The sequence below is a fragment of the Arvicanthis niloticus genome, chromosome 18 (genome assembly GCF_011762505.2).
Source record: "Arvicanthis niloticus isolate mArvNil1 chromosome 18, mArvNil1.pat.X, whole genome shotgun sequence".
Classification (NCBI taxonomy): domain Eukaryota; kingdom Metazoa; phylum Chordata; class Mammalia; order Rodentia; family Muridae; genus Arvicanthis; species Arvicanthis niloticus.
Window position 1 is genome coordinate 21,659,306 of NC_047675.1, and position 27,993 is coordinate 21,687,298.

The 27,993-nt window shown below is 46.2% G+C and overlaps 1 protein-coding gene and 1 long non-coding RNA gene across 7 annotated transcripts; one reads left to right on the top strand and one right to left on the bottom strand.

Annotated features, from left to right (window-relative positions):
• Positions 1-168: 168 nt before the first annotated feature.
• Positions 169-17,693, bottom strand: LOC143434954 (uncharacterized). 3 transcript variants are annotated; one of them, XR_013104845.1, is made up of 4 exons: positions 9,125-9,225; positions 8,784-8,922; positions 6,978-7,071; positions 169-6,600 (listed from the first exon to the last, which is right to left on the bottom strand). It is a non-coding gene; the product is annotated as an uncharacterized LOC143434954 (long non-coding RNA). The 3 variants fall into 3 exon arrangements; XR_013104847.1 differs by lacking the exons at positions 8,784-8,922; positions 9,125-9,225 and adding an exon at positions 16,783-17,693; XR_013104846.1 differs by lacking the exons at positions 8,784-8,922; positions 9,125-9,225 and adding an exon at positions 7,877-7,979.
• Positions 17,384-27,961, top strand: Herpud1 (homocysteine inducible ER protein with ubiquitin like domain 1). Of its 4 annotated transcripts, none has more exons than XM_034522757.1 (8): positions 17,384-17,957; positions 20,687-20,764; positions 20,853-20,927; positions 22,212-22,342; positions 23,979-24,101; positions 24,393-24,743; positions 26,386-26,491; positions 27,184-27,961. In XM_034522757.1, the coding sequence occupies exons 1-8, from the start codon at positions 17,517-17,519 to the stop codon at positions 27,346-27,348; spliced, it is 1,470 nt and encodes a 489-aa protein (XP_034378648.1). In that variant the 5' UTR covers positions 17,384-17,516; the 3' UTR covers positions 27,349-27,961. The 4 variants fall into 4 exon arrangements, with proteins under 4 accessions (XP_034378648.1, XP_076771769.1, XP_076771770.1 ...); XM_076915654.1 differs by having other exon boundaries at positions 17,696-17,957; positions 20,856-20,927; XM_076915655.1 differs by lacking the exon at positions 17,384-17,957 and adding an exon at positions 18,811-19,159.
• The last annotated feature ends 32 nt before the right edge of the window (positions 27,962-27,993 follow it).

Sequence of the window (27,993 nt, forward strand, 5' to 3'; positions counted from 1 at the left end):
GTCCCTGGGAAGGTCACTTTGCTTAGAAATATTTACAGCTCCCCGCCCCCCTCCCCCCCACCCCCACCCCCCGCCTTTGCTCCTCTTACTGTATTTACAGTCAGTCCATAGGGAGCACATTCTCCTCAGCCACCCCCCACACCCCCACACCCCCCAGCTTTTGGGATCTTGCCTCAACTGAAAGGGAGGCTGAGTACAACGACCTGTGATGTCCATTGTGTGACTTCAGATTCACTCCCTTAATCTCTCTGCTTACAAAACAGGAGAACTGGGCCACAGTAGGTGTCCCCAGAGAGTTGGCCTGCCAGTGAGTGTGGTTTGGCCCACCATGGCTGACCAAATAGTTTCTTCAGCAGGGATGGGCAGATGGGGGCAGGGTAGACCTTCTCCAGTCTCCACTTCCTGGTCTCCTGCTGTAGGAGCATTAGGTCAGGTCTCTAAGGCACTGCATTCCCTCATTAGGCAGCAGAAGAAGAGAGGCCGGTGCCCGCTACAGTGTTCTTTCTGTCTTTGGCTAACAAAATGCTTCACGTTATTACATTAAAAAACCATTTTAATTTTTACTTTTAATTATGTGTATGTATGAATGTATGTCTCTGTGTGGGTATGTACATAGGAGTGCAGATGATATCAGAGACTGGAGGTGAAGAATCCCCTGGAGCTGGAGTTACAACCTGTTCTAAACCAACTGCCTGGTATAATTGTTGGGAACCAAACTTGGGTCCTCTGGAAGAGCCAATACAGGTTCTTAACTGTATCCCCCCCAGGCTCCACTTTACTGCATCATACAGCCAGGAGGTATTGTTTCTGATCTGTGCTTTTGTTTTGATGCTCCCACAGGGAGGCAGTGCACAGGGGTGATGCCAGCTCTAGCCACTGTTGAAGGAGGTTTCACTTAGCTCCCCTGAGGGCACTGCTCCAGTAAGTAGCTCTTATTTCCCCCTGGGCCTTTCAGCCTCCAGAGTTACCTGTACCTTCTTTCAGCTCCCAGATAGATTTCTTGCGGCTTTGAAGTAATTGAGTACAGTCCACTCTCCGCCTTGTAGCTCTGTTGATGCTACATCTGGGGCTCAGCAACCCAGAGAGAGTCCTACTCAGAACTGAATTCCCCTTCAAGTACTTGCCTGGCCTCTCCAGTGTGGTCAGGTTGAGGTGGGTTTCACAGAGATGAAACCTGATAGAATATTCCAGAAGAACCACCTGGCTGAGAAGCCCTTAAAGCATATGCAAAACAGCCGGAGTGGCCTCACATGGGCCGTGGAATCAGCAAACAAGGCTTCAAGAATATCTATAGAACAAGAAGCCCAGCCACTGCCTGGATTGGTAATAACCCAGTTTGAGGGGAGTTTAGTCTTGTAACTGAAGACACAAGTGCCTCGGAAGGACCTGCTTGCCTAAACACACAGTAGCAATTCACTTTCTGAAGAGACTTGAGGAGAGCCACTCACTGGCTGGGGGGCCTGCAAACGGAAGTCCTCTGGGTACACACAAGACAGTGGCTAGTGGCAAAAGCAAGCACTTCTGTGAGTTACAAAGAAAACGTTTCAGTAGCAAAAGATGCGAGAACACTTGGTAACAAAGTGATGGGAGTCACTATGGAGAATATGACACTAAGAGGCTTGGAGAGTTTGTGTGGTAGTGTTAAACCCACCGATCAAGAATAAGACCACTACCACTGGTTTTGAGCCAAAGTTGAAGCAAGGTTTAGTTAAATATTGGCCATGATAATACACTCTGGCCAGGACCATTCTAGGGCTCCCAGAAAGTGGGCACTAACCACATTTAGCAGAAGCTTACAAAGGCACACCCATTAGGCTGCCATATTTCCCATCAGGTCCAATCAGGGGCAAGCATATATCCTGACTTATTTCCTGCCTAGGTGTCTTTCAACTCCCTGTAATCAAGCACATGAGGTACTACAGTTGGGTCAAACAAACTTGTTTAGGGAAGTGAAAACATGTGACTTATAATCTTCCATTAACATTGGCCTCCAGTATTTCAGGAACTATCTGTCCTTGGGCAAGAGGACAGATTACAAGTTATAGACATTTTTGTTTATGAATCTCTTAGGCACAATGATTGAAACTTAAAATATAGCTTTGGATCTCACAGAGCCCATTCTGTATCTCTAGCTCTCAGGAGGCTGAGGCAGGAGAATTGTCCCTCTCCAAAAAGAGCCTTGAAAGATGGGTGTAGTGGGTTTGGCCTAAGGTTGCTTGCATTCTAATGTTAATTTGGGTCCCCAAAACTGCTTCCATAGTATCTGAAATAGCTTCTGGGAACCTGCCCCCAGTTGGTTCTGATTAGTAAATAAAGATGCCCTCAGCCAGTGTCTGGGCAGGGCAAACTGAGGAGGGACTTGAGAATTCCTGGGCTTGAGACCGGGGAGGAGGAGGAAGGAAGAGAGTGTGGAGGAGAGGAGATACAAAATCCCTAAGAAGAGTGCTGGACAGAGAGGCATAGAGACCATGAGGACGAGTCAGGAAAGGCAGCCCAATAGGGCTGCCCAACTGAGTCCAGAGTAGCCAAGATAGAATATACTTGGGATTATTGGTGGGAGGTGGATTAGCCGTGTGAAGTTTAGACAGTTGGCCCAGCTATTGTGCTGCTTAAGGTGAAGCTGCCACTGGGATTTATTAATTATTAAATTCAACAGATGGGTAAGATTCAACAGGAGAGAGGAAATGCAAGAGCTGGGGTGGGAGAAACATGCAAGCAGAAGGAGCTTGAGCAAGGGCCAGCAAAAGAGCAACTCTAGATATGCTGGGAGAACCAGAATCAACCAGTTTTCCTAGAGTGTGAGAAATGTGCAGCCAGGCCAGTAAGAATGGCAGGGCCACCCATACAGACCCCAGGTATAATACTGGCAAGCAACTTGGCATGGCAATGCATGCCTGTAATCCCAGGAGAGGCTGAGACAAGTTTGTGAGTTCAAGGTCAGCCTGAGATGTGTAGAAGATCCTGCCTTAAACTATACAAGGTGGTGGAGGGTGAGCTTCCAGAAAACCCAGAGGAGCTCAGTACTGAAGGTGAGAAGGGGCAGAGGCAAGCTTCAGGAAGTGTGTTAACTAGATGGTGAGAGTGGGAGGGAAAACCAGGAGGACCCAGCGGGAAGCCGAATGGAATCTCAAAGTAGACAAAGCTCAACATTCTATGCAAGGCGGATGGAAGAGAGAAGAGGAATGATGCAGACCAGGGTAAGAAGAAATGAAAGTGGGAATTGCCTGGATGCGCACATGAATAGACAGGGTCCCAGATGCTGAGCTGGGGCAGTTCTAAGAATAAAGGGCATTGGGACCATGGGGTCAGGGTGTTGAGGCCTAAATAAAATGCTAAGACTTAGGTCACTGTTACCTGGCTAACATCCCATTATAAGGGAAATCCCTCATATGTTTCTGCTGTTACTAGGAAACTTTCTAATGTCAAGTTAATTAAATATTCTGTTATGTTCTGTGCCCTTAGAAACCAATCACGATCGAAGTCAGTAGAACTGCTTTGTATAGTTATTTACAATAAGCTTGGACCCAAACCAACCACCCAGTGGCACTTCCTGCACCTGTGTTTGAGCTTTTATGATATTTGCTTTTATAAGCTGCCCCTGGGATGGACCCCAACATAAGAGAGACATCGCACCAATATAGGGAATTATTTGGAATCAGATTCTGTTTTGAGTAGTAGTGAAGTAAAATTTAAGTTCCCAAGACCTCCCTGGGATTTGACGTCCTACTTGGCAGAAAGAGACATATACTTGGGTAACTGACATCCTGGTTAGCAAGTTAAGATATGAATGTTACAAGACAAGTCCCATCCTGGTAGACAAGTTAAGACAGGAATGCTAGACAAGGCAAGTCCCCTGCCACAGTTGAATACACCAACCAATGGGAACAGAATAAATGTACGACAAAGACGTGCTCCTAAGGAAATCCTCTATTCCTAGTTTGTGGAACAACTTGGCACAGATATTTGTAGATCTCAGGTTTAAGAAGCCCCATAATGTCTTAACTCAGGGTCACGTTTCAGTCCCCAAACCTGGAGCATGGCCCTGACCGATCAGTCCTGGGGTGTATGCTCAATGAGCTATCCGTGTCTGACTGAGATTAGTGTTCTTGTGGTTTGTGAGGGGACTCCTCACCCCAACACAGGGAATAGACTTAATGTTGTGGAAACAGAATGAACAGATTTGGCTGTACTGTTGTATTGGTTACTTTTTTTTTTCAGCGATGTAACAAAATATCAGAGAAAAGCAACTAAGGAAGAATTTGGGCTCTTTGTCTGATTGGTTAGTCCATCGTGGCCAGGAGGTGCACTCTCAAGAGCCCAAGGCAGCTGCTCAGGAAGCAGAGGGAGATAAACGTGGTACTCGGCTTGCTTTATTCCTCTTAGTCAATTTGGGAGCCTGTCCTACCCAGAGAAAGAAGGATGCTGCTCACATCGCAAATGAGGCTTCCTACTTCAGTTAAACTTCTCTGGAAACATCATCACAGACCTGCCCAGAGCTTTGTCTCTTAGGTAATTCTTAATCACATCAAGTGGATGGTCAAGATAAACTATCCCAGATATTTTATGTGTTAGCATAAACACACCCATCAGAACTGTGATCCAGGAGCTCTGGAAGGGCTTGGGCATCCCACCACTGGCTGGAAGCCCTTGGAAACCATGAGCAGGAGACCCAAGAGATACACTCATGATCAGGATACAGAAAGCATAGCCAGGAACCGTAAGCCACATTTTAGATGAGATAAAAAAAAAAAGAGAGAAAGCATAGGAAACAGAGAGCAGATGCCAGAGCTTGGGAAAGGCTCCGTTTAGCAGGCAGGAGGAAGGGAAGGCAGCCATCAGTGGAACTTTCCAAAGAACATTAGAGGGGCTGGAGAGTTACCTCAGTGGTTAAGAGCACTTGCTGCTTTTCCAAAGGACTCTGGTTGAGTTTCTAGCACCTTATGTAGTGTTAAGGTGTAGAAACCATGTTTAGTTCTTCCTCCCAGGCCTATACTTCCTGAAGTAAGACTCAGAATCAAAAAATAGATTAAAAAAAAATACCTTGCCATATAGCTAGGCTCTTCTTTGACTAGGTCATAATTTAATATACCCCCATTTATTCTGGTTTACATTCTGCCATGTGGCTGGGTACCTGTACTCAGGTACCATCCCTCCAGCTCATTTTCATGGGCGAATCTTCCACACCTCAATCTATCCCAGAATCCTCTCTGTCTCCCGGATGTCCTACCTCCTATTCTACCCTTTCCAATAGGCCATAGGTTTTTAAATTGACAGGTGATGCATCCATACAATACACAGAGATCCTTTCTACTTTCAGGAGCCCTGCCAGGGCTAGGTCCCTCCAGACCGTCCTGGCTCAATTGTGACTTTGCACTTCACCTCTGCCTTTCCCAAAGTTGCATTTTTGTGTTTATTATCCCTCTGTCTTCCTGAGTGGAGCCTCCTACCTCTGCTGCTTCCTTGCCTCTTGAATCCCTCCCTTCTGACTTAATCAGCAGCATCTGGTCTCTTCTACTCACCTCCAGTCTGGAATAGAGAACTGTAATTTAAGGTCTATTCCAATGTTGTCCCAGACTGTCCCAGCCCCCTTATAGTTGGGTAGAGCCAGCCTACTCAGGTAATAGACTTTGAGAAAAAGCACAGTACCGCTGGGCTGCAGTATCGGAAGTGGAGAGCACACTCCCCAGCTCTCCCCCATTATCAGTGAACAGGAAGCTGCTGGTTAAAGTTAGATTTACAGAGAGCACTTTGATCATGGACCCCAAAGGGCCTGAAGTGTTGGGGTCCACACTAGCCCCACGTTGGGGCGGCCAAAAACGTCGCAGCCCAGGCAAAATGTTGAGGCCTGGGCCGAATCACATTTGGGTGGCCACTGTATCCCGGCCCAAGCTGCCGCTTCAGTCTGCGGGTCGGGATTCAGCAAGAGCGAGGGTGAGGGCAGACTCTACCTAATGTCTGATGTGTCTGATTCGTCTGATCTCAGTCTGATTCTGATTTGTTCTGTCTCTGCCTTTTATATGTCTCACTTCTAAGCCACGCCTCTAAGTTACACCTTTAATCATGCCCTTAGGTCTTGTCTCTAACTCTGATCTCTATACTTCTAAGTCATACGCTTAAGTCACACACCTTTAATCTCACACACCTTTAATCTCACACACCTTTAATCTCAAGGTATCTAAACCAAGATTATCGGAGTGTGCTCAGCTGTTGTAGTCTATTGTAATCCAAGTCTCATGTCAGGGTATATAGCTCAAGATGGCTGCAAATCTGATAGCCGCTTTCTGCTAAAAGTCGGCCCCCAACACTGAAGTGCTGCCTGACCAACATCAAAATATTTGGAAAAGACAAATACATGTTTTGCAGACCACAAACACTTGGTGGGCCATTTGTTACTGCAGCAGAGCCGGCCAGTCCCGAATAATATACTCCCTAAGACAGCAGCAATCAGACACTTCCCGTGAGGGGAGACTCCTTTGACTTTCTCAGTTTCTCCAATCTCTCCGTTGTTGGCTTACTTGAATATAAAGTTGTATGCATGTCTTCTGTTTTTCTCTTCTTTCCACACTTTCGTTTCATCACAGGGAGATATTCAATAAACATCTGTGCAGTGAATGAATAAAGAATGAATAGATTACACTTGAAGGGGTGGGGAAAGTTGTCAGCAGAATTAAGGTCAACAGAGCAGTGCATTGTGGGAGCAAGTGACAAGGTGGGCACCTAGAAAAGAGTCCTGTACCTCATTAGGTCACTCCTGTAGAAGGGTAAACCTTTAGGAAAAGAGACACAGCACCAGCTGAGAGGCAGCAAAAGGGAGTCAGGTGTGTGTGTGTGTGTGTGTGTGTGTGTGTGTGTGTAGATTCCTTAGTGGGGAATGTTCAAGGGTCTTTTCTTGGAGGAAAGCATAATTGGTTAAGGTTGAGAAGTTTGGGGTAACAGCTCAAATCTACTAATCAGCTTTCAAAACTGTGACAAAATACCTGAGATGATGAACTTATAAAGAGGAAAGGTCTGTTTTCATTCTTGGTTTTAGAGGTTCCAGTCCACGGTCACTTGGTAGCATTGCTTCTGGGCCTATGGTGAAATAGAACATGGTGAGGATTGTGAAGTACAGCAAAGCTGGGAAGCAGAGAAGACTGACGAGAGGGTCACAGGTCCAGTGACCCCACTTCCTCCCACCAGGCCCCACCTCCTAAAAGTGATGATTGCACCACTCATCAGTAGCACAATAGGTTATGACCAAGTTTCTTTTGTATGTTTCTTTTGAGGGACATTTACAACCCAAACCATAACAGCAAGGTATGGAAGGAGGGAATCTGAGCCTGTTCACAAAGACCCAGACTCAGGGTTAATCCTATAGACTGACTAGCTACCATGGGCCTGAGGGAAAAAAAAATCCTGCCCTGACCAGACCAGCAATGAAATGCACTTGCTTTGGCCAGATAGATAGGAGAAAGAGTCTGCAGTTGAGTGGGAGATTCGAGAAATAAACACTGAAGACATTCTGAAAGGTTCTACCATTTTAACAAGAATGGCATTTGAGCTCTTTCTGTGTCTCTAGTTTTTTGCTGAAGCGCTGGGTCTAGTGCGAAACTAGTTTCAGGAACATAACAGTCTCTTCCTTGTTTGCTTTAGGTTCTGGCACTGCAAACACTAAGCACGTGTTCTACCACTGGGTTCCAGCCCCAGCTAGAAATGAGACTTGCTGGGGTAGAGGTGGGTGGGGGAGAAAGAAACTAGCCAGCAAGCATTGCAAATACATGGCTTCTCTCTCTCTCTCTCTCTCTCTCTCTCTCTCTCTCTCTCTCTCTCTCTCTCTCTCTGTAGAGTGTTCTTTTGTTTTTCAGAGATAGTTAGCCCTGGCTGTCCTGGAACTCACTCTGTAGACCAGGCTGGCCTTGAACTCACAGAGATCCACCTGCCTCTGCCTCTTGAGTGCTGGGATTAAAGGCCTGTATGGCCACTGTTCAACTTTGTTTCAGTCTCTTCAAAGTAAAATGACAAATGGCAATCAAGTATTTAGCCGAGGGGTGGGTGGGAGGCTGCTCCAGGATAAAAGATTAACTTCTGGGGTTACCTGGGGCTGGTGTTCGGCTGTGACTGTTCCCTGGATGCTGGCTGGAGTCCACGTGACTCTTACACACATCCTAAAGCCAAACTAAACAAACTGGAGCAGCCAGGGAGACCCACAAGCCCGGACCTGGACATTCCTGCAGTTTGAGCGGGGCCAGCTGCTGTTCTAAGGGACAGACAGTCTGGTCAGCCAGTCCTACTACCCGCTACTCCCCTACAGTCCAGTCCCCTGGGGGTGGGAGAATCTATAAGCATTTGCTGCAGCTGTTCTTTGTTTTCTTCTCTCGGCTGAAAAGGCTGGGAACTCGGATCCTACAGAACAGCAACCACAACAGTACCATGTTTCCACTGTGTCCCCGTGGACCCAGCATCTGGCCCGTGCTCAAGAGCTCCCAAGCACCAATGATTTCATCACCCTTTAAAAGAAGTTCTGGATGGGTAAGGGAGTCATTCCCAAGCCACTCCCCGGTAACCACTGATCTGCTCTGTCTCTATGGATTTGAGTATTCTGAATATTTCATATTGATAGGCGTAACCTGGGCCCTGTGTGCCTGTTTCTTTCTCTTGGTCCATCCACTGTTTCCAAGGGGGTGACCACAACACCAGGGGTTCACACTTGACACCTCTTGATGGCTGGGTAGGATTCCCTAGTGTCCCCCCCTCACCACCCCCACCCCCACCCCCATTCAACCCCCTCCCCCGCCACGTTTTACCTATTCTTCAGGTGACATATACTCAGGTTGTTTTCACTATGAGATCTGATGTAAATCACGCTGTAATGAATACTCATAAGCAATTTGTGTTCCGTTTTTTTCTCTTCTTAAACTGTTTTCAGTTGTTTTTGTTGTAGCCCTAAGAGTGAAATTGCTAGGTTAGAGGGTAATATGCTTGACTTAAAGGGAAATATGGGTAGATTTTTAAACAGTGTCAGAGTGAAGGGTTTTTTTTTTTGGGGGGGGGAGAGGGGCTTAGGATGTGTGTGTATTCTTTTATGTGTAGGTGTGTGCGTGTTCGTGTGCATGTGTGTGTGTGTGTGCGTGTGCGTGATGCATACCTGTGTGTAGGCCAGAGGTCAACATGGAGATGAGTCCCACAAGTCCTCTCCCCCTTTAGAAATGACATGATGGTGATGATGATGATGATGATGATGACGACGACCACCACGATGACGATGCCTGCCCGCATGCATGGCAGGCGGTGCACAGAGGCATTTGTGAGCTGATGCATGAGTCCTGGGATCTGAACTCCGGTGCTCATGATAGAGCAGCAAGTCCCCTTAACCACCAAGCCATCCTTCCTCTCTCTCAAACGGAACAGATAGATGCCTAGCACAGGCCACAGTTAGGAGGAGGATCTGACTCCAGAGCAGCTTCTGGTAAGGCAAGAAAGTTGCTCTGGTTATCGTGGGCAGGTGGCTTTGGAAAGCTGGATTTCAAGAATGGGGAACATGACACGGGGAACACAACGCCCTCTTCCTGGCGACAGAGATGCTTTTGCATATGGTTCTGCTGACCTCAGAAATGACCATAAATGGTGAAGTTCTTGGTGCTTTGATTATTTAGGGGATTTCTAGAAACCAAATAAAAACAAGAGTTCCAAAAATGAAATGCAGAAGTTCGACCAGGCCTGTGACACCGGATGGTTTGAAATAAAACATGCGCATGCTCAGTCATCTTCCAGCTCTGGGTTTCTGACGACCTCTTCTGAAGTCTCTGACCTGACTGTGCCCCCGGAGTTCCTTAGCGCTTTCCATGCGTGTTCAGAGTTTAAACTAGATCAGGCCTCAGCACAGATGAGCATCATCAACATAGCAGGGCTTACACGATCGAATCCTAACTGGCCACACAGCCCTTTCATTTGCAGATACTATCTAAAAACGTGGATTTCTCATCAGCTCGATGACTTTCTTTCCTTGATCCACTTGAAGCCCTGTGTCTGAGGGGCACAGAAACCAACCAGTGATGGCAGAGAGGAGTGGCAGAAGCCAGGAGGTTGACTGGGAAGGGCCACTGAGGAGTGGGGGGGGGGGGGGTTTGCGGAGGAGACAGGTATGTTCAGTGGGGAGCAGTATACGGTTGCATAGGCAAATACAGTGGCCAAGATATACATCAATCACAACTCAGACCTAGTTAAACACCCAGTTTAAAAGAGCTGCTAGGATTCTCGGTGCTTCCGTTTGCCTAGCTGTAGGGTAGAAACGGTAACGCCATATGCTCTAAGGCAGTGCTGGGCGATAGAAGGATGCGGCCCTGCATCCTTCCCTGAGACTGCGCTATGTTGCTAACCCTTGTGGGTGGCGGTTGTCATCCTTACAATTTCTATGCAAAAGGCAGTCTTCACTGTCTAAGCCCTTGTTCCTCCTGCCTTGGTTGTGTAGGGTCTCCCCTCCCCCCGTGGCGTTATTTCAGCTGACTGCTGATCTTCCGCTGAGAAGTAGCATGATTAAGCCTCGAGTCTGTCCCTCTCTGTAATGGCTTTGATTCCGACTACTCCAAATTCCCCAAATGCTCGCTTACACTTCCAAGAGGGACCACAGTCTGTGCTGAGCTGGCCCTAAGTCTTTCCATTCAGACTTACTGATATTAACAGTATCTCATCGTCATCATCATCATCAAAAAATAAACCCTGTACTTGTTGCCATGCTTGACGAGTGGGGCCTTTGAATGTCTATTCAGTTGAGCGTATCAGGCTCTACCAGGTAGATCTGAGAGGCTTCACAAGTATCTGCCCTTTAGGGGGAAGCAGACAGGATCTCACTGAGTAGCTCTTGATGACCTAGACTTGAGATGACCCTGCAGAGATCTCCTAAGTTCCACGTGCCACCATACCTAACTCCTTTCCTGTCCTTTGTAAAGTATGTGTACTTTAAAGCTGAATGTGCATACAAATGCAATAGTAGGCACAGATTTATTTATTTGGTTTTTCTTTTCTTTTTTTTTTTTTTTTTTTTCTTTTTGATTTTTCGAGACAGGGTTTCTCTGTATAGCCTTGGCTGTCCTGGAACTTGCTCCGTAGACAAGGCTGGTCTCAAGCTCACAGATATCGCCTGCCTCAACCTCCAGAGGGGTTAAAGGCCTGTACCACTACTGCCCAGCAATGATGCACAAATCTTAAACACATGAGTTGATCATCTGTTTGTTTGCAGTGCCACGGATGTAATGCAGGGCCTTGCGGGCGTCGTGTAAATGCTCTGCTATTGAGCTACACCTCTAGCCCTAATTTGATTAGTTTTGGCAAACTTAGATGCCAGAGTAAGCCATATTCTAATCAAAACAGAGGGTAGGTCGTCCCCTAGATATGTCCCTGGTGCCTTATAGTATGCTGACAGAACTGTAGCCCAGATTCCTAGGGAAAACATGCTGATGATCTCTGTAAGGGTTTAAATTATCTAATATTTATAGCAATGAAGGCACGGGAGGCTTGAACTGAGGTAAACACCTGCTGGCTCTCTGAGGCAGTTTGTTTTCTGAACTATATACAAAATGCCCATTTACAAGCCTGATTCTACAACTAATCTGCTAGCACTTTAGAAATCCCTTGCTATCGGTGTCACTCTACAGAGCTAGTCTACCTTTCTCTTGAGATCCTCCAAACCCAAGCCGTCCTGTCCTGCCAGCTGCTTCTCTGTTGTTTCTGTAAGCCCAAAGAGAGAATCCCCACCTCTCACCTGGAGCTCCTTCTGTAAAGGCTCTTCAGAGCAGGAGAGAGGTCAGAGGGCAAGAGAGCAAGAGAAGGCACGAGGGAGAGGGAAAGGGAGAGGGAGAGGGGGAGAGGGAGGGAGGGGGGAGAAAGAGAGGGGAGAGAGAGAGAGAGAGAGAGAGAGAGAGAGAGAGAGAGAGAGAACACTCTTTATTAATGGTCCAATTGCTTATAAAAAAAAAAAAGTTTCTGGCTCCTTCCCTCACCTTGGCAGGCTGAACTCCATTGTGATGGGGGAGGGTCGATGACTCCAAACCAAGTGGTAGGGTAGTTCAAAGCCACCCAGCTGACTTTGCCTCAGGTCACAGAGCAAAGACCACAAGACCTCTTCCAAGCAAGTGCCTTAAAATAGGCAGGACTTTCCATTCTTTAGCATTCTTATCTGTGGAGGCTTTAAGAGGCGCCCCCAAACTGCATCTCTTCAGGACACACCTAACTGCATCTGACAAACACAATATCTATTGAGGCTTTGATATTTTGGTAACAGCTAGATTTTCTATGAACAATAATCAAATGTCCTGTAATAGATCTCCAGTGCTTGCTGACCTTCCTGGTATTCATACTCTGACATGGTCAGTCTCCAGCTACCAGTGTGCCATCACTGAGTCAGAGTTGGGCAGAGAGACTCACAATGAGTCTTTGCAAACCAGGACAACTGGGACCATAGCTGTATCCCTCTCAAGTCCATGTCCACTGCCCTGTTTCCTCCCAAGGGAGCTACCACTTTTTGTCATGCTAGGCTACTTTTCCTTCCTCGAGTTTCCTCTGAATGGAATGGGGTAGCATACATGGAGACCTACATTATCCATTGGTACCCATGGAGAATTTGTTTAAGGGTTCCTTGTACTGAAATCTGTGGATATTCCAGTCCTTTACACAATTGACAAACACCTACATAGAACTTACACACATCCTCCTGCAGCCTGGCAGCCATCTCTAGATTAGTTAACAGTATGAGGTCACAGAAATTGTCTGGGGAATGATGACAAAAGGTTCCGTGCGGTTCAGTACAGACACAAGCTATTTGGGTTTTGTTTTTATTTTGGAAACAGGGTACTATTTTGTAGTCAAGTTGGACATGTGATCTTCCTCCCTCAGCTTCTCAAATGCCTGGGGTTCCAGGCATGTACTACTATGCTTGGCTCCAGGCACAACTTTTTAAAAAGATGGATTTTTGCTAGCCATTCTGTGCAGTCCAGTGATCTGCAGCTGCACACTAAGACAGAGCAGTCCTGAGTCCTGCCAGAGGGTTGCTTGGAGCACCTCTGATTGGTCCAGTGTCACAGCAACTCTGCCATGAAGAAGGTGGTTTGGCACCTCTGGCTGGAGGCCTCCTAGGCAGCTGCAGGCTTGAAACAGCCCTGTCTTCTTCAGAATGCTTAGCATGACACTCTGCTGACTGGCATATCTTCAAGGACAAGTCCCCGAGACCCCAGGGGGGCTGCTCAGTTTGCTAATCACGTCTTTCAGAGATTTTTTCAACTCACTTCATGAACCAGTGAATAAAAAATCAAGAGAACTAAATGTCAGCCTTATGAAAGCTTCCCTGTAACATATGGGGCACGAAACACAATCTTCTATCTGTCAGTCTTTGTAGCCTCTCTGAATTTTCATAGATTTCCAAGCCATTTAACTATTATGATTTAATTATTTCATATATGGTGGCTATATCATACAAAACAATGTAGCATACAAAAAAAAAAAAAAAGCATTAGACACAGCTTTGCTGAAGTTGGTTAGATCAATAAATGCAAAACTCATAGAACTGAGGGCTGACCAGGTTCTTTGTGTCTGATTCTTTTGTTCAATATGGTTTTAAGGGTTGTTCTCATTCCTGCATGTGTCTGTCATCCATTCGTTTTTGTTACTGAGTGATATTACGTTTACGAGAACATTATAATTTATCTGGCTTCCTGGGTCTGTTCCCAGAGCTGTCTGAACATTCTTGTGCAAGTCTCAGTACAGATGTTTAGTTTTTTTCTTTCCCACAGGTCGTCGGTTCTTGCTGCCATAATGACTGGATTGTGAGGTGTGTGTGTGTGTGTGTGTGTGTGTGTGGCTTTATAAGATAATTGCTAAGCCAAATTTCACAGGGTTGTACTATTTTGTACTTTTACGAGCTGCAGATAAGTATTCTCTTTGCTCTGTATCATTGCCGCTGCAGGATCTTCCTGGGTCCATCCTATGCTGTCACTGTAACAACTTCGCAGTCAGATCAATTTATAATGAACAGAAGTTTATTGGCTCACAGTTTTGGAAGCCAGCGAGCCCAATGTCAAGGTGACAGTATCTCTGTTTCCTCTTGTGGTAGGAGAGGAGAGAGAAGAAGGGAACAAGACGAGGGCATGAGCATGGGAAGATGGGAGCCCACTGTGAGAGAAGGAACCCACGCCTGTGATCACTGACTCTGTCAGTTTATATCACGACATAAGCAGATCTTTAAGGGCTGCACCTCTCAATAGCCTCCAATGGCGATTCGGTTTCAAGATGAGTTTGGAGGAGGCAAACTTTGAAATCCTAGTATCCTTTTGAAGAAGAATCCACTGGGTGACTTTGGTTTCAGAACCAATTGGCTGGAATCACTGCTGCTCTCCAAATACTGATGGTTAGTATTCACTGAGTCCATCACTAAATGATGGACTCTGTCTCAAGAACCTAATAATGGCTTCCTGCTCAAGCCTCACAATAGTGCTATGAAATTTGAATAACTAAAGTTAAGTAGCTAAGGAAAATTAGGTACAGAGAGCTTAAGTAACTTTCTAAGGTCACACACTTAATTGGTGGCAAATACTGGGCTTGAAGATAAGCAATTTGGCTCATTAGTTTAACTACAGAGCTATACCCCACCCCTATACAAATTCTGTATAAAGTTAACTAGCCCCATAGTTATTAACTACTCATCGTTTTATATATATTTATATATATGATAATATATATATATATAAAATCATAGCCCCTCCAAAAATGAGTTGAGGGCTGGAGTGATGGCTCAGTGGGTAAGGTACTTACTTGTCCCTCAAGCACAAGGACCTGAGTTTGAATCCTCAGAACTCGAATAAAGCTATATCTAGTGTCTGTAATCCCAATGCTCCCATGGAGAGATGGGAAACAGAAGAATCCCTGGAAGCTCACCCACCAGCTGGCATGTGCATCAGAAACAAAGAACCAAGAGACCACATCTTAAAGGAGGTGGAAGGTGAGGATCACCTTCCAAGGTGGTCCTCTGACATAAGTGCCATGGCAGGCTCATATCCATGTTCATACACATGAATGAGTACACACAGACACACAGACAGACACACAGACACACAGACACACACACACAAACCTAAGAAGCTGAGGCTGGAGGATCGATCACAAGTTCAAGACCAGCCTGGGCTACAAGGTGAGTCCCTGCATTCAGAACAAAAACCCCTGAGGCTTTTGCATTCTCTTTTGTATTTCTATTATCACTGCCCCACGGCTGTTGCCCCTTGGGATTGTAGGGCCAGGAAGAGCAGGGTCACATTGCACTTGTCTTTCTATCCTTGGGAATTTATTGAGCTAAACTCAGTGTTTGTCAAAACATGCTATAAGCAGAATCTGGCCTTCAGAGAGGCCTATTTCACAGGGAGATAAAATTCAAGACAGAAACAAATTGGATATACTTTTCTTCTTGGGGTGATGGAAGGTAAAGTCAATAACACAGACCCCGCCCCAACACACACACTAGTGAGGCTCAAACCAAGCCCCTCATGCATGTTAAACAAGCATGTTACCATCAAGCAGCACCCCAAGGCCATCCTTCCCCTGTGTAGAACTTCGTGGAAATGGATAAGCTATCTCAGGGACACTGAGGTCTGTCCCTGAAGACAGGGAAAGCACTCTGTAGGCACACTTCATTTGCCAGTGAGGCCTGTGTCTCTCACCTGCCCGTCTCCCCAAGGTCTCTGCTTGTCTTATCTAATCTTCCCTGACTTGTAGTTTCTAGCCAGCAAGCCTACTATATCGTAATCATCCATGTTTCCCCCATCCAGAAGAGGTAGAAAAAGCTTCATAATTTGTGAGGCCCAGAGCAAAATGAAAATATTAGCCTTATGAAGGAGTCTTAGAGAGAAGGTAGGGCAGGAGAGATGGTTCAGGGGTTTAGTTCACTTTTTCAAAATCATAAGGACTAGAGTTCAGCTCCTAGTACCCACAGGACAAGCTGGAGCAGCCCTTGCAAATGTCTGTGATTCCACTCTGAGTGGTGGAGAGACAGGAAGATGGCTGGTGCTTACAGCTTCCAGGCTAGCTGAGAAGACAGGAGCCCCAGGTTCAGGGAGAGACCCTGCCTCAAAGGAAATGGTGGAGGAGAACCTCGGACACTGTTTTCTGGTCTCTGTACCATCGTGCCTACATACAGGCACACGGATACACACTTACACAAAAATAGAATAAATCTTCAAACATAATTTTAAGAGAGAAACAACAGGGTGTTAAGACAAATGTGAAGATTACTGTGGCAGAGATCACATGCCCTTGGGGCCGGTCTTTATGCAAAGGGACAGTCTTTCTAGTTGCCCTCTAGTTTCTGAAGATCAGCCTGCTTCTGCCTCCAGATGCAGGCATTTATGTTATAACACCACATCTGGCCTCAGTGATCCTCAACATAAAACCTGAAAAGCATCTGGTGTTCTGTGGCATGTTCGAGGTGGACCACTGGCAAATGCCTAGCTGTGGTGAGGTACAGTGCGTCCTCCAGAGAGACGCTCAAGTCTCAGCCCCAGAATGTGATGACATTTAGAGATACAGTCTTTTCGAAAGATAATCGTTAAGATGAGGTCCTTAGCCACTGTACCCTTATAAAGGGAGGGGGGAATTGGACAGAGATATGCATAAGGATGATGCAGATGCATTCACACACACATACATACACACGTGTACGTGCATGCACACACATGCACACTCAGAGAATGCCATGTGATCCGAAAGGTCAAGATTGGAACAATACTCCCCAAAGCTAAGAAGTGCAGGGACAGTTAGCAAACTCACATAACCATCTCCCGAACAGATCCCTCCTGTGACCCCTCTGACCTCTGTAAGCTCCTGACATGGCTGAAAACCCAGGTGTCCCGACAGGATTGGGGCAAAGATGGGTCAGGGCAATGCCAGTTTTGTTTTTCAAGCTCAGAGAAAACATTGGAACAATGACAACACTAGAGGCCTCTGGTCAGGTTTCAGGTATCTGAGACCACTGCTGTGCTTGTTTCAACCCCAATTTAAAAGCAGCAGATGCTAGTCCATAAATGATGGCGCTTTCCAGTGTCTCCTAGAGGGCTTGTCAATCAAGAAGCACTTAGTGCCATTCAGAATAAGAGGCATGTCCCACACTTGATGCATAGTTAAAGACCACACAGGCAAATAGGAAAGTGCCCGAATCCTCCATCCTCTCAGCTCAGAGCAACACGGGCCTGGTTTCCTCTTCGCTTTTAAGGCGTCAGCTCAGCCTGGCTAGTTCGTAAAGCTTTCCTGGATACCAGGCTGTGGAGCCACCTAGGAAAATGCAAGCCGACAGACGTATGCCCAGGCGCCTGGGGTCAGAAAGGGCGGAGGGCCGCTTTGTGAGGGAACAATTTGCAGATCCTGCTGATCTGGGAGTCAGGCAGGCCGCCGGTCTCAGCACCGCACGCACCCCGCGCTAGGGAGCCTGAACCGGACCAGCGCCCCAGAGGGCACCCTGACATGGCCGCCGAAGACCGGCTCCCGCGCCACTGTCGGGACTCAGGATGACGCAACCACGGCGGGTTGCATCAGCTCGCACCCTCGCGCATAGCCCGCCTCTCCGCCGCCTTTCCCCGGGCGCTGATTGGGCCACGTTGGGCACTGACCTCTGTCTCAGCCAATGGACGGCAGCCACAGAGAGCGCTATCTGCGGAGCCCTGACTTGGGGCGCCCATAAAAGGTACCCGAGACGGGGGCGCGTGTCCCAAAGACGCCAAGTGTCGTTGTGGGGTCTCAGACGGCTGCGTCGCCGCCGGTTCGGCATCCTTGAGCGCAGTCGAGCCGCCAGCGCCTCCGACATGGAGCCCGAGCCCCAGCCTGAGCCGGTCACGCTGCTGGTGAAGAGCCCCAATCAGCGCCACCGCGACTTGGAGCTGAGTGGGGACCGCGGTTGGAGTGTGAGTCGCCTCAAGGCCCACCTGAGTCGAGTCTACCCCGAACGCCCGGTGAGTGGGACCCCGGGGTGCCACGCCTGTAGGGTTGCCTGAACTCGCCTGTCACACACCACAGGGCGCGGGTCTCCTTCCTGCTCGACTGTCCCCTGTGCTGCTCTACTCGCCCCAGCGCCTGTCATCTCTTCTGGGCCTCCACCCCTCCGCGCTTGCCCTCTAGCCTATCTTCACTTCACCTTCTCGCACACCTAATTCCCAAGGCTGTCACACATCTGCCCCCGTTTCTATACCCCCTCCTCATCCTCCCAGGTTGTATACAGCCTTCGCCAAGCCAGGGAAACAGTAGTTTGACCTTAATGAGTCATTTCCCCATCCATGTCTGTGACCCTCCACGAACTACTAGGTGTTCCCAGTTCAGCTTGCATCTGGTGGGTAGAAATAAGAAAAGTAAATGTTGCCAAACGAGACTTCTGGGTGCACGGAGGACAGACGAGTATAGGTGCCAGCTTGGGCCATTGGCTAGAGGGTGGGGTGCGTGCCCAGTCACCAACTTCTGATGGTCCCACGCCCAGAGGCTAGACATGGCTCTTGCAACCTTCCTTTGGCTGGCTGCCCCTCCCTGTCGCGCAGTACTTAGTCTCGGGGAGGAGCCCCCTTAACTTTCTAGCGAACGATGACTGAGAAAGGAAGCCAGCAGCTGGAGTAGCCCTGAGTCTGATTTGACGACAACCGTGGGTCAGTTAGGAGACTTTCTTGTTTCGTGGGGTTCCCCCGCCCCCATTTTGGTTGACACATCTGTCAACAGCTCCCTAGCCCCGCCCACCCCTCCGGTGCCTGCCACGTGATGGAGGCTGTGCTCTGGACCTTCCTGTATTTACTTTGTTCTCTGATGTTATGTAAGTGTCCACGAATGCAGTTCTGGATCAAACAGGAGAGGGCAATCGGGTGGCCGCAGATGGGGACTTCGAACTCCAACCGGCAGCGGCGCGTGGGTTTCGGTTTGTTTTTGTTCCGAGTTGTCGGAAATGTAAACAAGACATTTTTTTTAGAGTTGGCTAGGAACTTTATCACTTTGGGTGTAAGCTTCTAATCCAATGCCCTCTGGAACTGGTCGGGGCAGTCCACAGGATCTCCGCGGCTGTTTTCAAGAAACCAGGAGTCCTTGCTGGGAGATGGCAGTTAGGTGCATAAATGATGCTCCTGTCATGCCTGGTTGCATCATTTGAAAAAGCTGTTTTGAGGCTTGTTTTTCTCAGGTGAGGAACATTGGGTTCCTTGGATTTGAAGACTTAAGATGGTAAATACTGGTCTCCTGGGTATACAAATCTGTACCTTTAAAAAAAAAAATACCGGAAATGGACGCAGCGGTGTGCTTCTGTGATATGCCACTGGAGAGACCAAGGCAGAAGGAGCATGTATTGTAGTCTGCGGTATACCTAGTGAGAGTCTCTCAGAAATTAAGGAAGAAAGCATGCTCATATTTTTTTTTCTGTAGTAGTACTTATCATCAGGTGATGATAATAGTTTATAATAGTTATTTGCTTAACATTTTATTTTCAAATCGGTCTTCCAGGAGAGGACAGAGTGTCAGTTCGGTTTTTACCATTTGCTGGTGGTTGGCTTCACATTTAAAATAGCATTTTGCAAATTGGTGTGTACGACATTTATCAATAAAGCAGTCCAAGCAACATCGAACACAGCATCCAATATGCTTTCATTTTAGATGTAGTGTCAAAAAGTCCATATGGATGTTGATAAGAAGATGAAGCTTTTGCTGTCATTTGGGGTGTTTTGAGGCAGGTCTTCCTCACACAGAATAGCCCTAGCCATTATATATCTGAGGCTAGTCACAAACTCTTGATCTTTCTGCCTCTCCCACCCAAGTGGCTTATGGGTATGCGCCACCATGCCCAGGTGGATAGTTTTCTGGTCATTTGGGGGCCAGCATTTTGAGATAGGGTCTTTTTAGCCAGACTTGCCTGCAGCACATTCATATCCCAGTCTGACCTCAAACTTCTTCCTGAGCTACCTTCATGTTGAGAGTCTAGATACATGCTTAGTTTTTTGTGTTTTGTTTTGTATTTTAATCATCCTTGAACTTCTTCCTGAGCTATCTTCGTGCTGAGAGTCTAGATACATGCTTAGTTTTTTGTGTTTTGTTTTGTATTTTAATCATCTCAGGCTGTTTGGAAGGAACATCTTAATTTCAAGTTTTGTTTTATGGGTTATTCTGTGGTGCAGGCTGGTGGTCTTCAGGGTGGCGTCCATTATTTGAATCCGTTGCTTTTAACTACATACTTTAAAAAATACAGTTGAAGAGAAATTTAAAAATCGATTTTAGAAAGGAGAATTAGATAAAAGTGTATGGACTCTGTGTCTTTAAAGTCACCGGTGTAGAGGAGACTATGGGTTGGAATCTTGACTCTAGCAGCAGGTAACCTTGGGTGGTATGGGTGAAGACTGACCAAAGATACATTGAGTTTTCTCTTGCTCGAGAGTTCATTGCTGCCAAAGCCCCGAATACAATTTGTGTTTTTAGTAGCAGAAAGCAGTTTCCCTCTGAGTAAGAAGTAAGGTGTGTGGCCATAGTTCTTAGGGACTGGGGGGTCATTTGCCTCCCAAATTTATTTGCATATTGAGATTAAAGTCTGGCACTCTCTAAGTAAAGTTTTACATATGAGAACAAAAAAAGAAGAAGTTGTCTCCCTGTGGTGCTGAGGGGATGAGGGAGATACTTGTTGGGATCTGTGCTGACTAGTGCTTTTCTTTCCATTTCTGATCAGCGCCCAGAGGACCAGAGGTTAATTTATTCTGGGAAGCTGCTGTTGGATCACCAGTGTCTCCAAGACTTGCTTCCAAAGGTATTTGTAGTCCTTAGCTCTTGCCTTGGGGTGTTGTCAAGCACTTGCAGTTTGAATTCGGATCCTGAGGTGTCTCTTATTAATTCAGCAGGAAAAGCGGCATGTTTTGCACCTCGTGTGCAATGTGAAGAACCCCTCCAAAATGCCGGAAACCAGCACAAAGGTATGGCGTCTTTTTATGATAATAGCTACTTGTGTCTCTGACTCTCAAGGGAGGGAGAAAGGAAGCTGAATAAAACTTGAGACTTTATAGTGTCGTCCCCCACCCCAAGGCCGCATTCTCAGTACAGTGAGGGCTTCAAGCACTGGTAAGCAGACTGCTGTGTGCGGGCCGTGTGCAAAAGCAAAGTCACACCTGAGGTCACTGTGTGCCCAGAACACAGCACCAGAATGGCACGTGAAGGTGGTCTTTACAGAAATGAACACATTTCTCTAAGGAACTTCATTTATTTATTTTCAAGACAGGCCCTCTCTATGTAGCCCTGGCTGTCCTGGAACTCGCTCTGTAGATCAGGCTAGCCTCAAACCTCCAAAGATTGGCCTGCCTCTGCCTGCCTCTTGAGTGCTGAGGTTAAAGGCATGCTCCAGAACCACCCACCTGGCTAGGAACATTAAATTTATGAAGAGTAGAGATGTAAACATATTTTCTATAGAAATTTCTCTCATGATTACTTGGGTAGAAAAAGGCCACCGTCTTCATTACATGATCTCTAAAGACTTTGGTTTGACAGTGAAGCACAGTTGCTTTTCTTCTTGAGAAGATCTGCTTATGTGTCTGCACTCTACATAGTCCAGTGTGGCATCGGACTTAAATTTGTATTTCACTTGTATTTCCTGCAACTTCTGAGTATCACATGGAAAAGTCTCTTTCCTTTACGTTGCTGCCTGTGGAATGTGCACATCCCGTTTGTCACATTTGATTTTAGACCTGGGTTTAACACCATACTTTTTTTTTTCCCCTCCCAACACCATACATTTTAGCATCAGTGGGAAGCTTTCTCAGTAATGATAGCTTCATTCAGATTTTCCTGAGACTATAGTAGTTATTCTTAGAATCCATGTAAAGAAAAACATGGATTATCTTTTTTATTTTTTGTATGTGTGTGTATGTGTGTGTGTGTGGAGAGAGAGAGAGAGAGAGAGAGAGAGAGAGAGAGAGAGAGAGAGTTAGTTTTTGCTGGGGTTTGAACCCAGGGCCTCATGCAGCAGGTCGGGCAAGAGCTCTACCACTGAGTTACATTCCTCAGCCTTAGTATCTGTGTGTTCAAAATTGTTGCAATGAACAAATTCAGAATTTTTTTCTATAACATTGCACTTAATTTTGTCAGGTTGAGGGGTAGGGTAGGGTTAGCACTATAAGCCACTGGTAAAAAAATAATTCTTTTAGCTTGATTGCAAAACAGTTGCATCAGGCCCTTTGTTCTGACATCTGGGTTACTTAATTTAGGGTGCTGACTCCTCGGAGCAGCCGGACAACACTAATCAGGCGCAGCATCCTGGGGATTCCTCAAATGATGGTTTACGGCAAAGGGAAGTTCTTCGGAACCTTTCTCCCTCCGGATGGGAGAACATCTCTAGGTGAGTGTCCATGAAGAACACGACTGTACTTCATTTGTGTCCACTTAAAAATAAGGTGTGTTTAAGCTGGGCATCGTGGCGCACGCCTTTAATCCCAGTACTCAGGTGGCAGAGGCAGGCAGATCCCTGAGTTCGAGGCCAGCCTGGTCTACAGATCAAGTTCCAGGACAGCCAGGGCTACACAGAGAAACCCTGTCTTGAAAAATGAATAAGATTTGTTTATATAGGTACAGTTTGAGCTTCAGGATGTACAGGATGGCATCACTTTAAAGACCTCATGGGTTTTTTTCTTAATATTAATCTCTTGGGATATATTCTTAAAAGTAGGTGTGTGAGACAAAACCACAGGTTGTTTAACTCCTAAGTGGATGATGGGCTTCCCAGTGACTCCTAGCTGGCTACAGACCTGTTCTTGTGGCTTCTTAAGTTACAGTGCTCGAAGGATATAATCTTTGACAAGATTTAAAGATGACGATGAGGAGAGTTTAACCATCAAATGCAAATATACAAGTTGTTTTATTTATTTATTTATTTTTCATCTTGGCGAATTTACTTTCATAAATGAAGTAAGTTTTTGAGGCACATCATTTGATTCAGGGATGAGAGGGAGTAAGTATTATAATAACCTAAACTACAGGTCAGGAGCATTCTGCACAACACAAGTGGTTTGTCGTTCTGGACATTTTTATTGCGGTGTCTTTTGAGAAATTTATTTCTACACAATATTTATTCAGTTGTATTGAGGTTTCTTGATTCCTACCTAATAAGGAGCATAACAGGTTTTGGACTCTGGGGCTCCCCCTTTCTCACGCCCTTTTCTGACCTGTCCTAGTTGTATAAGACTTGCACAGCCTGCCAGGCAGTGGGGGCACATGCCTTTAATCCCAAAATTCAGGAGACAGAAGCAGGTGGATCTCTGAGTTGGAGTTCCAGGACAGCCAGGACTTACACAGAGAAAGGGGAGCAGGGAGGGAAAGTACACAGCCCTTAGCTTCTCATATGCTTGCTCCCAGCAAGGGAAGGCTGGTGCATGCCTAAAGAAGCAAGCCTGGCACAGCACAAATGTGTCTGAAAGTCCAGGCCCATTCCTTTGGCTCATGAGCTTGTGCAAGTCCCCTAGTTTTCAGCGCTGTACTAGGGCTTTCTTTGTAAGTTAGGGTGGAAACTGTCCACAAGGCTGTTGGGTATCTATCAACCTCTGTGGGATAGCAGATGAGCAGTAAACACACAGGGAGGGTTGTCACCACACTTAGAACTGCCACAGTGTAGATTCTTACCTGGGGTCGGGGAGGACGGCAGATTTCCTTCTTCTGGAAGGACTTGGCGGTGTGGCTTGGGCACTGTTCTTTTAAGCATGATCAGGGATTTAGTCCGGAGTGAGGCTTGTGAGGGAAAGCATTAGCCTGTTTGCACGGCTGGGCAGAAAGCATGCAGCATCTCCCTGCCAACACAATGCGAACCCAGGGCAGGACGGGGCTCTTGTTTGCTACTGTTCTCGACATACAGGGTGCATCATAGAGTTGTCTGTTGTGACGTCTGTCCTGTCTCTTTGGCTATTATTGCTGATTATAACTTAGTATTCAGCTCGTCATCCTCAGCCAACTTGAATGGTTCTTTTGTTTGATTCTGCGTCCAGGCCTGAAGCTGTCCAGCAGACATTCCAAGGCCTCGGGCCTGGCTTCTCTGGCTACACAACCTATGGGTGGTTGCAGCTCTCCTGGTTCCAGCAGATCTATGCAAGGCAGTACTACATGCAATAGTGAGTCCTACTGTCGGTGTGGCTGTTGGGAAAAGTGACAAATGGAGAGAGGAGTGTTTTCCTGACTCCTAGAACCCTGTTGTTTGTGGTTCTGGATGTAGTAGAGTGGAAATGATAGCAACATCAAGACTTGTGTATTGATGTAGAATTAGTTCCAGATAAGCTTTGCCTTATAACTCTTCTTAGAAGAGACTCTTTATAGATGTGCTGTGTAGTATTGCCTAACCTGCCGAGAGCCCTGTCTCCATGACGCCCTGCCTTCAGCCGCGTCTGCTTCTGGTTTTATTTTAGCTTGGCTGCCACTGCCGCATCAGGAGCTTTTGTCCCGACACCAAGTGCACAAGAAATACCTGTGGTCTCTACGCCACCTCCAACCCCTATACACAACCAGTTTCCGGCAGAAAACCAGCCGGCCAATCAGAATGCAGCCGCTCAAGCGGTTGTTAATCCCGGAGCCAATCAGAACTTGCGGATGAATGCACAAGGTGGCCCTCTGGTGGAAGAAGATGATGAGATAAACCGAGACTGGTTGGATTGGACCTATTCCGCAGCGACGTTTTCTGTTTTCCTCAGCATCCTCTACTTCTACTCGTCCCTGAGCAGATTCCTCATGGTCATGGGCGCCACCGTGGTCATGTACCTGTAAGCACATGGGTTCTCTTTTTACCTTTCCTGAAAATGACACTGGAGTGTCACATGAGTAGATATTTTCTCTCAGTCTGTGGCCCTTAAAGGAGGTGTGTTTAAATTCTGTCGTTCTGGCACTTTGGGTTCAAGGAGTGCTAACACAGAATGCAGAAATCCCGTGTTAGTGAAAGAAGAGTATTTTCATCGTCCGCATCAGTGGACAAGCAGCCTGTCAGGCTCATGAAGTAAAGAACAGAGCCATCCTGGAGCATAAGGGACTGTATTCGTTTCTAGAAGGACACAGTGCCTTTTATCAGTCTGCAGCTGCCTTGCAGGAAGGACAAAGTTCAGACAGCGTCGTCACAGTTGTGAAGGGCCAGTGACCCTTTACACACTTTGTGTTTGCTCCAGCTGCCAGCTGGAGATAATTCTGCATCTTCCCCCAGGGGACATTTGGCAGTGTCTGAAGGATGTCCCAGCTGGAGGGCTGGTCTCTGGTTGAGAGGTGGCAAGGGATCCTTCAAAGTTTCCAGCAGTGTGCAGGAGAGCTCACGACGAGGACACAGCCCAAGAAAGCTTGGCCTAGAGGGATAGATAGGTCTCTGGTTAGAATGGAAAGAAGGAAGCTTTCCTTTATAGTAAAAATGGATTTTAGTTCAGTTTTTTTAAGTGCAAGAATTCTTAATATTTTGTCTTGAAAGTTGAATTTTGTTAGATTTTTTCCAGTTAAAGCCTTTTATCAAACATTTTTATCTCTAGAATCAAATATTTCTGTGACCAAATTGAGGTTGATATATATATATATCATTGTATATATAATCACATATATATTGTATATATATTGTATATAATATATATATTGTATATATAATCATATATATATATATATGATTACAGCTTTATAATATATTTCCCATTTCTGTTGAGGTTGGTTTGCTTGATATATATATATATCATTGTATATATAATCACATATATATTGTATATATATTGTATATATATTGTATATAATATATATATTGTATATATAATCATATATATATATATATATATATATATATATATATATGATTACAGCTTTATAATATATTTCCCATTTCTGTTGAGGTTGGTTTGCTTTGATTCTGTGGTGCTGGAGTAGACTCCTAGGCCACCTCTATCCAGGCAAGTGGGTACTTTCCACTAAGTTACAGTTTCAGCTTGTTCCTTTTCTCTTTTCTTTTCTTTTTTTTTTTTCCTTTTTTTTTTTTTCCTTTTTTTTTTTTTTTTTTTTTTTTTGAGACAGGGTCTTGCTGAGTTGGCCAGTGGCATTGACCTCATTCTGTAGCCAAGGCAGGCTTTGAACTTTGATTTCTTCCTTAGCCTCCCAGGGGGCTGGGATTATGGGATTACTGGGACAGGGCCCCATGCCACTATACCCTGGCTCCATTGATGTTTTCAAGTTCCAGGTTTAATTTATTAGCAATATCCTGCATGTTTTTTTTATTGCCGGTGAATAAAACACACACCCTGCATTTAAGGACCAGAGGCCTAAGAGAATCTAGGGGCTGACAAGCTGGCTGTGCAGGTGGTATTGCATAAGCTTTGGGGCCTTGAGACTCTTGTGAGTCCCACAGTGACTTAGCTGAGATGTACCTGTTTTGTGCTTTCTTCAAAGGCACCACGTCGGGTGGTTTCCGTTCAGACAGAGGCCAGTTCAGAACTTCCCGGATGATGGTCCTCCTCAGGAAGCCGCCAACCAGGACCCCAACAATAACCTCCAGGTACAGGACTTGCTGCCCTGCCTGCTCTAGTCCTGAGCCGTCAGACTTGTAAACTAGTGATTTGCTGTTTTTTAAGGCCAAGTATTTTATGGTTTAAAAAAAAATTATTCTTGTGGCAGCTATTTTTAAGACTTTGAATATTCTATATAGGCATATGGCAATTGGGATTTTTGCATATGTAATGACGGGGGGGGTTGACCCACATTTTGAGACTAAGAGCTATGTAACAGTATACTTAACTATGGGAACTGCTGGTGGATAGGCATTCTAACTGACTGGGTACATAACCACATCTCAGAATAGATTTTCTTCATAAGGCAGATTAATGCATAATCCTGAAGGATATAGTTTATAACAGAAATTGCCTTGGTAGTCTGCTTTTAGAACACTGAGTTACCAGGTTGGTTTCTTAGCTCAGGGCACTGCTCAAATTAGGGGACTGGTTAGCATGCAGTAAAGTTAATTACTATTTGATAGTAACCAAAGGTCACTTCCTCTGACACTGGCCAAGAGGAGTGTTCGGCTCTATGGAAGGTCACCTGCAGATGTGCTGTAGAATTTGAGAGGTGCCTCCCTGCAGCCAAGGACTCATCCCCAGGGATCGTCAGCCCGCCAGGCCTTACCCTGACCTCACTTCGGGATAGGTGTTCCCCTAGACCCTAATCATTTTTCTCTTGTGTCTTTGCCTGTAGGGAGGTATGGACCCTGAAATGGAAGACCCCAACCGCCTCCCCCCAGACCGTGAAGTGCTGGACCCTGAACATACCAGCCCCTCGTTTATGAGCACAGCATGGCTAGTCTTCAAGACTTTCTTTGCCTCTCTTCTCCCAGAAGGCCCACCAGCCCTAGCAAACTGATGGCCCTTGTGCTCTGTCGCTGGAGGCTTTGCCAGCTCGGACTGGATCGTCTGGCTCCAGCTCCTTTTCCTCCCCTGGCGTGGACTCGACAGAGTCATTGAAAACCCACAGGATGACGCTGTGCTTCTGTGCTAAGCAAAAGCACAAACTAAGACATGAAGCCGTGGTACAAACTGAACAGGGCCCCTCATGTCATTATTCTGAAGAGCTTTAATGTATACTGTATGTAGTTTCATAGGCACTGTAAGCAGAAGGCCCAGGGTCGCATGTTCTACCCGAGCACCTCCCCAGATGTGTGTGCATGTGTGCTGTACATGGAAGTCATATATGTGTGTGCATGTGTGCTCTACATGGAAGTCATAGATGCAGAAACGGTTCTGCTGGTTCGATTTGATTCCTGTTGGAATGTTCAAATTACACTAAGTGTACTACTTTATATAATCAGTGAATTGCTAGACATGTTAGCAGGACTTTTCTAGGAGAGACTTATGTATAATTGCTTTTTAAAATGCAGTGCTTTAACTTTAAACCCAGGTCGGCGACTTGGCAGAGGTAAAACCTTTGCCGAGTTTTCTGTTCAATAAAGTTTTGCTATGAATGACTGTGGCAGAGACTCCCATTGTCCTGGCAAGTTTGCTGTGTCTT